This window comes from Myotis myotis, unplaced genomic scaffold (assembly GCF_014108235.1).
Source record: "Myotis myotis isolate mMyoMyo1 unplaced genomic scaffold, mMyoMyo1.p scaffold_m19_p_4, whole genome shotgun sequence".
Classification (NCBI taxonomy): Eukaryota; Metazoa; Chordata; class Mammalia; order Chiroptera; family Vespertilionidae; genus Myotis; species Myotis myotis.
The window spans coordinates 117,258,646-117,273,280 of NW_023416346.1; the positions used below are offsets into that span (position 1 = coordinate 117,258,646).

Here is a 14,635-nt window from a genome sequence, read left to right on the forward strand (position 1 = left end):
TACAAACTTTGACTAAAGCTGTTAGAAACAAAAGTGAATTTTCTATTATACATGACTCTCTTTTAGACCAGAGGTCCACAAACTTATTCTGTGAAGGACCAGAAAGTACATATTTTAGGCTTTGCAGGTTATTCACTGTCTGTGGCCACTAATCAACTCTGCCATTGTAACACAGCACAAATGCAAACAGGTGTGGCTGTGTCCCAATAAAATTTTATTTAAAAAGAAAACAGGCAGATGAGCCCTGGCCAGGTGGCTCAGTTGGAGCATTGTCTCATACACCAAAAGGTTGCAGGTTCAATTCCCAGTCGGGCACGCATGCACACACCCAGGTTGCGGGTTCAATCCCGTCGGGACATGTACGGGAGGCAACTGATCAATGTTTCTCTTCCTTCCTCTCTCTCTAAAATTAAGAAGAAAAAAAACCATATCCTCGTGTGAGGATTAAAAAAACAAAACAAAACAGACGGTGGATAGGAGTAAGCCCATGAGTTATAATTTGTCAACCCCTGGAATAGAAGAAAAGATTCAACAACTCCACGTGGAAGCAAACAGACAAATACAATTATATTCCTAACTTATATCCTCTCTAAAAATAATTTCCAGAAGGATTAAAGAATGAGAAAGGCCAAACTCTGCAACTTTTAGAAGAAAATTAAAGAGAGAATGTCTATGTCATTGGAGGAGGGAAAGATTTCTTAAGGGAAAAAGCTATATAGTGCACAAGGACGAAAAAATCAAATATTTGGCATTAAAATTAAAAACTTCTACACAATAAAGGATCATCAAATAAAGTTAAAGGATAAGCCACAGACTAAAAGATATTTACAACACAAATGACCAAGAAAGAATTAGACTTTGAGTATGAATACTGAGACATACAACCCAATGAAACAGAACATATATGCATACAAGCAATTCACATAAAAAAACTGAAGCGTTAAAACACATGAAAAGGTGCTCAACTTAACTGATACTTAGAGAAATGTAAATTAAAATCACAATGAGATACCATTTCACACTCATGAGAATGGCAAAAATTAAAAATCTTGATAATAACAAAGTGCTAACAAGCATGTCGAAGCACTGGTATGCAATAAGTATGTTTATAAGTAGAGAGTAAGTTTAAAACCCCTCAAACTACAAAAGAAGGAATATAAGAAGCAGCAGTTCTTTACCATTTTTGCATCATGGTCCCCTTTGAGAATCTCTTAAATGCTATAGACCCTCACCCCATAGACATAGACGTTCTCTATCTAATTTCCTTCTAACAGTTGCTGAGTTTGGCCTTTCTCATTCTTTAATCCTTCTGGAAATTATTTTTAGAGAGGGTATAAGTTAGGAATATAATTGTATTTGGTCTGTTTGCTTCCTTGTGGAGTTGTTGAATCTTTTCTTCTATAAATTTAAAATAAATTCAAAACGACAAAATTATGCATCAAAATCATTGCTGACCTATTTTTCTATAATTTAGTTGGAATTGTGATATGGTCATGGGAAGAGGTGAGTGTAGCTTACACATACTCCACCACCTTGGATATCCTCTCCTCCGATTTATTTTTAAATTAACCTCTAATATGGTAACTGAGGGAGTCATGTATTGTAGCCCCATGGTCATGGATATGAATTTAGCAATTTGAAAGATTTAGCTTCCTATGATAAATTAAATGATTGCTCTTATCAACATCAAATATTTCTTGTGGATATGCTAACTCTATGCCTAGTAACACCCTACAGTAACTCTTTTTTTTTCAAAATATATTTCTTTATTGATTTCAGAGAGAGAGGGAGAAGGAGAGAGAGATAGAAACATCAATGATGAGAGAGAATCATTGATCGGCTGCCTCCTGCACAACCCCCACTGGGGATAGATTCCGCAACCCAGGCATGTGCCTTGGCCGGAATGGAACCTGGGACCCTTCAGTCCTCAGGCTGACGCTTTATCCACTGAGCCAAGCTGGCTAGGGCACCCTACAGTAACTCTTACATGTGTGGCACTGTCTACTGCAACACTGTTAGTAACAGCAAAAAAACTAAAACAAGTGAAAACTTGGAAACCTGAAAATGTGGACAATGGCAGAATAAAAATATGCTGTGCTGAATGTATTCACTGATATATTATGGGATAGATAACATGAATAAATGAAATCTAATGTATCAACATGGATATACCTAAAATGTGGTTCTCCCCCTACTCTTTGTTTTTGGCAAACTGCAAAATAATATATAGCACAACACAGAAATGGTAAAAACTTTTAATGCACCACGTGTATAGGCACACATTTATTGTAAAAGTGAAAAATGATGAGCAAAAAAACAAAACCAACCCCGAGAGAGCAGTTACTTCTGAGGAAGACAAGAAAGAAATCAGCAAGGGTGGGAAGGAAAGGGTTTTTAAAGAAAAAAGATTGGAAAAGTGAAAATTTGGGTTCTTTCCAGATAAAGATGAAAGACATCCTTAACATTTATGTATAAGATTCTCCATCTTCACTCAGTCTCTTTTGCCACTGACACCAACAAAGGCTAACAGCACCCCCCCCCCCCGCCCAACGTCATCCCAGGATCATTCCCAAAGGCTCCTGACAGGTGCTAGCACATCACCAAGAGACTCCCAGGAAGGCTTGCCCAGACTGCAATGTGTTCATGCAGTGATTTGGATACATTTTCTAAATGTACAAATTCCAGCTCTGAACACACCTGAAAGCTAGGCAGTCTACAACTGGTTGGCAGGCAGGCTGGCAAAAGTCTCATTTCAGCCTACTGGGTGAGAAAATGAAAATGTATGAGCTCTACACCCAGACATTAGAGCCTACGTTTATTTAACAGTTGTTAAATAAAAAATTTCAGACTAAAAGTCATTTTCTCAAGGGCACAGAAATAACAGAGTGCAGAAATAAAACAATACCAACATCAATAAGTACTCATTCCATAAAGACAAATATTACCATTACACTAAGGATTATGCAATAAGTATGCTTGCAAGTATAGAGTAAGTTTAAAATTCCTCAGAAAACCCCAACAAATTCAAAGAGGCACAATTATATATCAAAATCATTTTGCCCTGGCCTGGTGGCTTAGTTGGTTGGAGCGTCGTTCAGTACCACTAAAAAAGGTTGCGGGTTTAATTCCCAGTTGGGGCACTTACAGGAGGCAACCGATCAACGCTTCTCGCTCAAATCGATGTTTCTCTTTCTCTCTCTCTCTCTCCCTCTTCCTCTCTCCTTCAAATCAATAAAAACATATCCTCAGGTGAAGATTTTAAAAATAAATCTTTTCAATTCTCTTTACACTGATACTGTAACTAAAGGAGTCATGTATTGCAGCCCCATGGCCAGAAGTGTAAATTTAGCTATTTGACAGAAGAATTAGCTTGCTATGATACATTAAATGATTGTTCTTACCAATAAAACTTAGGATTCAAAAAACATTTTTACAACACTAAATAGATTAGACTATCAATCCTCTGGTTCAGTGACAAGCTTTATTAACAGTTTCAAAATTAATAAAAGTCGAAAATTTGGACTGATCTGTGTCACTAAATAGTCTTCACTATTGTTCACAGAATAAAGCCCTTAATTGATTAATGATCTCAGGGTGTCTATCGCCATCTAGTGAACAATCACTTCAATTACCACACCAGTCACTTGACAACTGAGTCGGTTTTCTAGGTTCAAAATGTATGTCCACTTTATTGATTAAGTATTACATATGTGTCCTTATCCCCCCATTGCCCCCCACCCCCTGGTGTCTGTGTCCATTGGTTATGATCAATACAGAAAGAAAGAAAAATAAATAAATAAAATATATGTATATACAGTATGTCCACTTAGTGCTTTGTCTCTCTATACATACATTGAGAATACACATAAATAAAGATGGTATTTACAGAGATTAACTTTTAGTGTTTGTAAACTAAGTTTCTACATTACTTCTCTGGAAACCTCAATTTCTTTCTTTCTTTCTTTCTTTCTTTCTTTCTTTCTTTCTTTCTTTCTTTCTTTCAATAACTTGAATGCTGTGAGGTCCCTCACACAATTCCTTAACCATTAACTAAATCCTCTACCACCAAGCAATTAAAAATCATAGAAGAGTTTAAAGTGTGAAATATCACACTTGGGAAAAGACAATATTGATGTCCATTTGACACAACTGTTAGCATTTTATTATAAACCTGTTTTTAAGAGTACAATCAGTAATTACTCCTAATACTCTAGCAGCCATAATACATTTGATTACAGAAATTATTAGGTCACCAGAGCCAAAGCTGCATGATTCTGACAAAACTAAGCACACGCCAAATAGATTAAAAATAAAAAGGGAGTGACATTTCAAGGCCTCCGCAGACTATGTGTTAATCCATATTCAAATGCAAAATTTTATAATCTTTTCAGATGACATGCTACCAGGTGTCACTCTCATTAATTTCCACTTGAACCTTAATCTAATTTATCCTACCGGGACTTTAAAAGGAAACAACTTATAGGCTCTTTAAGTTACTATATTAGTTTTGTCCCTCTATCTTATTACAAAAAAGACCAGTTTGAAAAAATTACAAGGCATTCCAAAATCTCAGCAAACTGACTCTCATTTTACACATCACTCTCCCTACTTCTCTAATAATCAAGAGATGCTTGAACTCACAAAGGCCTAATAGCATATACAGAAAATGCTAGTAAACCCAAAGACAGATTATCACCTAGAACAGTGGTTCTCAATCTTCCTAATGCCGCGACCCTTTAATACAGTTCCTCATGTTGTGGTGACCCCCAATTTCATTGTTACACATTGAACATAATTAAAGCATAGTGATTAATCACAAAAACAATATGTAATTATATATGTGTTTTCCGATGGTCTTAGGCGACCCCTGTGAAAGGGTCATTCAACCCCCAAAGGGGTCGTGACCCACAGGTTGAGAACCGCTGACCTAGAATATTTCATTCTGCCAGTGCTGATAATTATCACCAACGTTGTAACTATCAGGAAATAATCTCTGTAAGTTGCTTTGAATCTTCTTCTAGAATAAGATTTCCAGAGAGCAACTATATCACTATCATTTCTCATTAACCTCACATTACTTTAACGGTCCACTTTCCAGTTTTTATTATTTGTGGGAAGGAGCAAAGGGAAAAGAGAAAAGGGGAAAGTCGAAACCAAGAATTTAAATCACATATACTTATTTCAAGATTTATCTGAAATTCTTTGTTTTTTCAGTGGGGAAAGCAGGTTTATAGTTTATTTATTAAGATTTGTTATTGTTATATTTTATACAACAGAAAAATAAAAACTGAGTTTAAACTCTCTATTAAAAATACACCTAAATGAAAATACTGCCCTTAAAGTACAGTGGATTAAGGGAGCGGGGTAGATCACTGGACAAATTTGGGGCTTATCATTATCAACAGTGCCCTTTTAAGCTTGTGGATTTCTGATCCAATGCAGAAAATGTAACAACAGGGATTTCCCACCAGCAAGAGGCACTCTCCAAGGGAGTAAATTGTCAACTATTGCCTCTTGTGAGAAACTTAAGAGTAACCTTGATCCAATCTCAATACTCAACCCATGTATTATTACCCAGTTGGGGCATAGTGAGTGCATTTCCTAATACAAAAATAAGATTGTATTCTAGCAGAAGCCACTGGATACATATACAGAAATAAAATTTAAATAATTTTAAAATCAACTTAGCCTAAGAAATTGAAACATCCTTCCTTCACTTCAACTAGCCCCTAAAACACTTAGATCTTCTCATGTAAAAAAGACCCGTGTCTTGAAATGAGTACCAAAAATGATGATCTTCCAGGAATAAGAGGTAGAATATAAAGCAGAAGCACAGTTATGAAAGACACCCTGAGATGGGGCAGACAACCCTAATGACATAAAAGCCTTATAGTCAGGAAGATAGAGATTCCAATTCAAACTAGTTACTTATTAGGCTGCACCTCTTTGAGTTGATCTTTCTCATCTGCAAAATGGAAACATTATTATCTGTATTCAATGGATTCTTGTGGGTTTTAATGAAATAATGCATCCAAAAACTCACATGTTGCTGGTGTCCAATACATGTTTTGCCCTTCCTCCCTGGGCCCTAAGCCAAGTCTCTGATATAGGACTGTCAACACAAGAGCAGCCCTGAACATCCTGTTTGTTTCATACCATCTAGATCTGTGCTACCCACCATAACAGCCACTGGCACATGTGGCTATTTAAAGTTAAATTTATTATAACTATAATGAAATAAAACTCAAAATCCAGTTCTTCAGCTAGGTGGCACTAGCCGAAGGTAAGTGCTCACTAGCCACTGTGGCTGGCAACTATTGTATTGCATAGTGCAGATGGAGAACATTTTTATCATCTCAAAGTTCTATTGAACAGTGCAGGTCTACACTCTGAAGCAGGGTAGGCAAACTTTTTTTTTTTCTGAAAAGGGCCAGAGGGCTCAGTGGATAGGATAGAACATCGGCCTGTGCACCCAAAGGTCACAGGTTCAATTCCCAGTCAAGGGTAAGGTCAAGGGCAGGTACCTAGGTTGCAGGTTTGATAGGGGTGAGTGTGGGAGACAACCAATCGATGTATCTCTCTCACATTAATGTTTCTCTCTCTTTCTTTCTCTCTCTCTCCTCCCTTCCTCCCTTCCACTTTCTCTAAAAATCAATGGAAAAAAATATCCTCAGGTGAGGTTAACAAAATATAAAAATAAAAAAGGAGCCAGAAAGTAAATATCTTTGGCTTTGTGGGCCTTGTAAGTCTCTATCTTGACTACTCAATTCTGCTGATGTAACACAAAAGCAGCCATAGACAATACATAAACGAATGAACATGGCTCATCCAATAAAACTTTACAAAATTAGATAGCAAGCTGGATTTGGGCCATGGGCCGTAGTTTTCCAACCCCTACTCTAGAGTATTCTGATTCCAGAATCCCAACACAAGCCTTCTGTCCATAGCAACTAAGTACCTTCTTAAGACTGAGAGTCTTAAATTCACTGACTGGAATCAATAGTTTACTATAGTTAAAAGGAATTAATACTTAACGTAACTATTCTTTTGAAAATAAAGAAAAACCCATTCACTCAGTGCTAGCGCAGATGGAGCTTATAGTTTCTAGAAAGTGAAAGTACCTCAAATCTCTTTGTTATCTGGCCCATCTTTCTAAAGCCAATAAATCTCTGCCAGAGGGGATGGGGGTTGGGAGACTGGATGAAAAGTGAAGGGATTAAGCAAAAACAAAAACAAAAAAACATATGTGTATATAACACAGAGACATAGACAACAGTGTGGTGATAGCCAGAGGGAAAGGGGGGTGAGGGCTAGGTGGCAATGGGCAAGGAGAGGAAAAATGGGGACAGAAAAAGACTTTGCTTGAGGCTATGGGCGCACGATACAGTGTACAGCTCATGTTTTATTGAGTTGTACACTTGAAACCTGTATGGTTTTGCAAACCAATGTCATCCCAATAAATTCAAAAAATAAAATAAAGCCAATAACTCTCAATCTATAACTTGAGTCTTGATATATTCCTGGAATGGTGGAATTCTATATCCAACTGACTACTTACTTAATATGCCTAGAGATCTTTATAAATCTCAAAGGTAACACAGCCAAGACAGAACTCTTAATCCCTCTCCCCTAGATTTCTCCATCTTAGGAAATGGGTCCACTAGCTAACCAGCTAGAAGACAAAAACGAAGGCATCCTCCTTGATCTCTTCCTTTCCCCTACACGCAGAGCTAACACGCCAGAAAAAACTAGCTCCCTTAGGTCACTTAGGCCTCATTCTTGTTACCTGCTAAAGAAGCCTTCCCTAATCAATCTAAACTAGCCATCTTAACAGCCACCTTATTTTATTACCTGCACAGCATTTACTTCTATCACAGTCTCTTAGTCATTTTTGTATTTATTCATTCACTTATATACAGTCTGTTTTCCCAAACTATCCTCTCCCCACCAAAGTCCCCACCACATGCCCCTTAACACCCCATGCCCTGGTTGAATGTGAGCCTCAGGATGTAGGGACCTTTTATATCTTGCTCGACACTCTACCCCAGTGCCTAGAACAATGTCTGGCACATAGTAGACATTCAATAAATACATACACACACACACACACACACACACACACACACACACACACACACTTAATAGATGAATGATGAATGGATCCTTACCTAAAAGCCCATCTCTCTCAATTTTGTCCTGAAAAGGGGATACTTGAAGCTGTATAACTAGGTAACAAGCTGGTTCTCCCACATTATTGTATGGTTAAAAATACTCTTAAAGTCAAAAGATTAAAAAAAACTCTCCTTTTTAGAGATGTGATATTACACTATTTACCTCCCTTCCTTTGTATGTCACCAAAGCAGCCAGTGGTTTGGCGTAAAATCTGCTGTAGCAAAATCCCAGGCAGCCGTACATACTGTTTGCTGTGAGCTTCAAAGCCTTCTGTCGAATGTCATACTGCAGGCCACACAAGAACAAAAGACAAACAATAATATTGGCAAATGCTTAAGCATTACATTATATGTCTTTCTAAGTGACCAGTGGGGAGAAACCCTGAATATCCCTGAAAAAAAAAAGTTCTTAACACATCCAACCTGTCCTCTCAGAGACCCCAAAACTGAAGTCAGAAGGATCTTCCCCCGATACAGCTTTGCAGATAGAAGTACCTTCCATTTTGAGGTGCTCTAGTGGTTTTTTGAATGGTTTCCTACCCACAAATGTAAAATAGGCACATGCATTTGCCCACAGCATCATGTTTAAATCACTCTCAGATAATCAATTTCTAAAAGCTGAGACTGTCACTCAGATGTCTCTTAGTTGAAAAGTTATACCTGAAGAACAAGGTCTGGATTTAAATCTTGCTGCTTCATTAGCTGTTTGACTTGTTTTCTCCGCTCTACCAGTTTCCGGATCTCTCTGGGCAAAATGCCCATTTCTAAGCTTGGATCTGGCAGCTCGGGGATCTGTTCTTGTTCTTCATCCTGATGAACACACAACAGAAATTTCAGACAAATCAACTTTCATTAAATAAATTTCTAAAACATTTTGTGGGAGCTTTACCCCCTGATCACATGTGGAAAAAGTACTTTCTTATATGGTACAGTAAGGGTCAATAATGCATGGGTGGTAAAGAAAGAGCTGAAAGGGTTGCAGCAGAACAAGTCAATACTGCCCAGTACCTCCCACCCCTCTAGACATTGATACAGTAGATATCTTTAAAGGGGTGAATTTTTACATATGCTCCTCTCCTTTCTTCAACAAGATTGGGGAGAAACAAGTTTGGGGAAATTGTTTTTAAAATTAAAACAGTAAGAGAGATTCTTAGGATTTAAAAAAAACAAACAGCAATGAAACTACTGTTTTAAGTCATGTATACTACCAAACAAAACGCTATAAAATTTTTAAAACTATGGAAAATCATAGCAAATACTATAAATGTTTTAGACACAAAAATAAAAGTCTAGATACTAAATCAGCAATTTCTTTCAAGAATTTGGAACGCATATTTAAATAGGTCATGACATTACTAAAAATTAATACATACATGGGTGGTCCAAAGTAGTTTTACAGTAGTGAATACGAGAAACACAGTTTATTCTTGTATTAATTACTGTATTATTTTCCATACGAACTGTAAGCCTACTTTTTCCCACCCTGTATATATTCCTTAGCATATATGTAGTACCTTTTATCTATAAATTGCTTTACAATCAGTAAAAGAATAGCAACTTTCTAGAAAAGCAACCAGTAGTCTTCTTATATTATAATTTATAGCAAAAAAAGCAGGGAAAGCATTAAACCATTTCTCTCAGACTTCCATTAATTCCGTTAATAGACTGCAAAGAAAAGCCAGGCAAATTTACCCTTTCAAAGATTCAGAATTAAAAATAAACCTCTTGGCTTAAAGTATGTCAAGTCGATGCCACTTGATAACCCAGCTTTTACAAAGTATCTAATTTTATAAAGATCAGTATCTTCCAATGAACAATCTTACAATAGTAGCAGGGACTTATTGCTTTCCAATATAGCAAAAGATGGCAAGAAACCTATTAAAGAGATCTTGGTATATATTCCAATCTATGGCGGTCAGATAAAAACTAAACTGAAAAGATTTAGAGTCAGGAAATTTATAATCCATGACCGGCTCTACTGCCACTACCAGTGTGGCACTAGCTGTTCTGAAGACCAAATGACTGACTGTACAGGAAAATGAGAACCTATAAATTGCTACATGTATAGTATTTTGTAGATTACCTCTAAGTTCCCTTTTAACTCTGAAATGATTCCATCATATATCCAAAATCCAAAATGGAAAATTCGAATAAAATGGGGTAGGGGAGAGTGCTAGATAATGAAAATTATCACAATGCTGACACAGTTGCAGGAAATGCAGCTACTACCTTTTGGGGATGTCTACCTAATACCTTCTCTGTAAAATTATCCTCTAGTCCCATAGGAAGGCCCATTCTTAGCACCCATGTTTGTACTCTGAACCCACTCCTGTGGTCACAACTGATGGGACCAAGAGGGCAAGGCAAGCCTACAAGATTCTCTCTTCTGGGAAGATGGAACAGGGACTGAGAAACAGTTCCCAAGCATGTGGATGGAACTAAAAAGAAATGTAAGTTCAGGAGCTGGAGGGCAAATAGACATCTGCCACATGTACAAAGAAGCAGAGAAAAACAACATACAAGGTAGTATGTTAATTTATATCTTTTACTGCTGGAGAATCAAATCTAACCAATTTCCCTACTGAAAGTTAATAAATTATTAAGCCCTATATAAAACTGTTGACTGAAGGATCACTAGTGAGATTAAAATCCATGTGAGAGAATTAAAAAAAAGATTATTTTAAAAGGGCTATTTAGTGAGTAAAATCATTAGGCAATGCTTGCATAGACAAAATTTATAAGATTGAAAATAACAAGTGTTGATGAAGATGGGGAACAACTCGCATACATAGCTGGTAGGAGTGTAAAATGGTACAACTGCTTAGGAAAACAGAATGACAGGTTCTTATCAAATTAAACATATACTTCCCCAACAAACAGCAAATTCACTCCGTAAGTATTGACCCCACCAAAAATGAAAGCACAAATCCACAAAAAGATCCATATAAGAATATTCACAGCAGCTTTACTACCAATAGCAAAAAACTGAAGTCAATCCGATGCTAATCTCAGGAGAATAAAATGTGGAATAATTCCTCAGCAGTATAAAGGAAAGAACCACTGGATGAAGCTCAAAAACATTATGCTGAACAAAAAATCCAGACACAAAAGAGTATACATACTGTATCACTCTATTTACATGAATTCTAAAACAAGCACTTCTATGGTGATAGAAGTCAGATCAATGGTAGACACAGGGGAAATGGGACTGACTATGAAAAGGCAAATGTAATATAACAAAACTCATAGATGAAGCTAAAGCAGTGCTTGTAGGAAAATTTATAATTGTGTATATTTATATTACAAGAGACAGTCTGAAATCTATAACCTGAACTTCCACCTTAAGACACTAGACCAGGGGTGGGCAAACTTTTTGACTAGAGGGCCACAATGGGTTCTTAAACTGGACCGGAGGGCTGGAACAAAAGCATGGATGGCGTGTTTGTGTGAACTAATATAAATTCAAAGTAAACATCATTACATAAAAGGGTACAGTCTTTTTTTTTTTTAGTTTTATTCATTTCAAACGGGCCGGCCTGCGGGCCGTAGTTTGCCCACAGCTGCACTAGACAAAGGGCAAACTAAACCAAAGAAAGCAGATAAAAGAATAAAGATTACAGCAGAAATGAATGAAATAGAGAATAAAAAAAGCAACAGAAAAATCAAGGAAACCAGAGGTGCTTCTTTGAAAGACCAATAAAATTAACAAACTTTGGCTTTATTGACAAAGAAAAAAAGAACAGTCAAATTACTAAAAATCAGAAATAAAAGAGGGAACATCCCTACTGAACTTAAATAAATAGCAATGATTTTAAAAGAATACTATAAACAATTTTATGCCAATAAATTAGATAACCTACGTTAAATGGACAAATTCCTAGAAAGACACAAACAACTGAAACTGACTGAAGGGAAAATAGAAAACCTGAAAAGACCTGTAACAATAGATTGAATTAGTAATTTACAAAAAGGGGGGGTTAAGACCAGATAATTTTCACTAGTGAATTCTAGCAAATATTTAAATAATTAACACAAATCCCTCACAGACAAGTCCAAAATACAGAAAAGGAGGTATTACTTCCCAACCCATTCTATCAGGCCAGTATTAACCTAATACCAAAACCAAAAACTTAAGACTACACACCAATAGCCCTTATGAATCCAGACAAAAACTCCTCAACAAAATACTAGTAAATCGAATCCAGCAACATATAAAACAAGATTATACGCCAAGAACAAGTGGGACTTATCCCAGAAATGCAGGTTGGTACAATACCCTTTTGTGATAAAACACTCAATAAACTAGAATGAACTAGGAACAGAAGGGAGCTTCCTCAACCTTGTAAAGGACATCTATGGGAAACCTACGGCTAACATTATACTTAATGATGAAAGATTAGATGCTGTCACCAAAGATCAGGAACAAGACATGGGTGTCTGCTCTTGCACTTCTATTTAACATTGTACTGGAGGTTCTAGTTAGGGGAATTAGGCAAGGAAAAGAAATATAAGGCATCCAAATAGGAAAGAATTAAATGATCTTTATTCACAGATGACATGATCATATATACAAAAAAATCCTATGGAATCCACAAAACTATTAGAACTAATACATGAGTGCAGCAGTTATTTTTCTATATATTAGCAATGAACAAATCTTGAAATTAAGAAAACAATTTCATTTATAATAGTATCAAAAAGGATAAAATACTTACGAATAAATTTAATTTTAATAAGTGCAAGACTTATACACTGAAAACTAGAAAACATCATTGAAAGAAATTACATACCTAAATAAATGGAAGATTTAACATTCTTAAGACAATACTCCCCAAACTGATCTACAGATCCAATACAATTCCTATCAAAATCCCAGCAGCCATTTTGCATAAATTGAGATGACTCTAAAACAGGGGTGGGCAAACTTTTTGACTCGAGGGCCACAATGGGTTCTTAAACTGGACCGGAGGGCCGGAACAAAAGCATGGATGGAGTGTTTGTGTGAACTAATATAAATTCAAAGTAAACATCATTACATAAAAGGGTACGGTCTTTTTTTTTTTTTAGTTTTATTCATTTCAAACGGGCCGGATTCGGTCCGCGGGCCGTAGTTTGCCCACGCTGCTCTAAAACAAACAAAATGTGATATACTTCCCTACAATTAAATATTCAGCAATAAGAAGGAATGAAGTACTAATACATGCTGCAATATGAATGAATCCTGAAAACAGTATGCTAAGTGAAATAGGTTAGACACAGGTCACATGTGATTCCATTTATATGAAATGTCAAAAATACACAAATCTATAGAAGCAGAAAGAGTAGTGTTTGCCTAGACCTGGGAGAGGTGGAGGTATAAAGGGAAGTTACAAGTAAAAGTTAGGGGGTTTCTTTGAAGAGTAATGAAAATGTCCTAATATTAACTATGGTGAAAGTTATAAATCTGTGAATACACTAACAACCATTAAATTTAGACTTTAAATGACTAAATTGTATATGGTATGTGAATTTCATCGCAATAAAGCTGTTAAATAAAAAAGACACAAAACCAGTCTGAGTTTCCTCCTATACAACCCTCCCCTTTTTCTGACCACTAAAAAGGATATAATGTACCTTTTAAGAGGGAAAACTAAATATTTTGGTTCTCTTCTTTAAGTACTACTTTTAATCTCAATTTCAAGAGCCCCCCCCAGTTGAACACAAACCTCTGTAACCTTTTGTGTCTCTGAAGCAACTCTTTGCACTGTTGTAAAACAAATGTTGAATTCCTGAATGATGGAAGGATATAAACTGTTGAAGTCCAGAAGCAAAATGAACTTATCATAAAAACCTGCAATATAAAAGGCACATTACAAAGTCTTTTCAAAAAGTAGATTTATCAAAAGATCACATTAGAAGTACTATAATCTGAAGTATATTAGAAACAATATACTATCCAGAGCTGTGAGGTAGACAAAAGGAAAAAAAGAGTCTACTACCATGCTATAAAAATGACTTGGACTAGAGTGAAAACTCAGTTCACAAAAGAGGTCCTCTCTCACCTTGAATCCAGCTACAACCAGCCCTTTCCCCAGAAGTTCCCAACGTACACCATTATGACAGGCAAACGCCTCCCATTTCAATTACTATGACAGGTGTCATATTTATTTTTTTTAAATGTTGTTAAATTCTCCCTCGAGCAAGCATTCCCTCCCATCTCCACCCAAAAAATATTTAGTGATCTCTACAATGAGTGGTTATATATATTTTTTACAATCATACCTTCAAAGAATAAAATGAGCAGCCCACTTACCTGTACACAAACTGTACTAAAATCACACAAGAGATGTATACATGTCAGTAGTGGAACGATCCACCCCTTTTTACTTGCAAAGGGTGAACAGAAAGCTACTATATTTCTCTAGGACACTTACAAAGAGTTTTCTTCACCTTAAGAAGAAACTGAATAAAAGTAAATGTCCATT

General features: G+C 36.3%; 1 protein-coding gene and 1 non-coding gene across 6 annotated transcripts in view; both read right to left on the reverse strand.

Annotated features, from left to right (window-relative positions):
- Positions 1-14,635, reverse strand: part of POLA1 (DNA polymerase alpha 1, catalytic subunit) — a 316,833-nt gene that overhangs the window by 255,025 nt on the left and 47,173 nt on the right. For 4 of the 5 annotated variants that reach the window (XM_036304554.1, XM_036304558.1, XM_036304559.1 and 1 more), the window contains 3 exons: positions 13,877-14,001; positions 8,832-8,981; positions 8,335-8,457 (listed from right to left, as the gene is read on the reverse strand). In XM_036304554.1, coding sequence (XP_036160447.1) covers positions 8,335-8,457; positions 8,832-8,981; positions 13,877-14,001 — 398 coding nt within the window. The remainder of the gene's footprint in view (positions 1-8,334; positions 8,458-8,831; positions 8,982-13,876; positions 14,002-14,635) is intronic. The other variant, XM_036304556.1, reaches the window with a different exon arrangement.
- LOC118654875 lies at positions 14,503-14,633 on the reverse strand. The gene has a single exon (XR_004967130.1).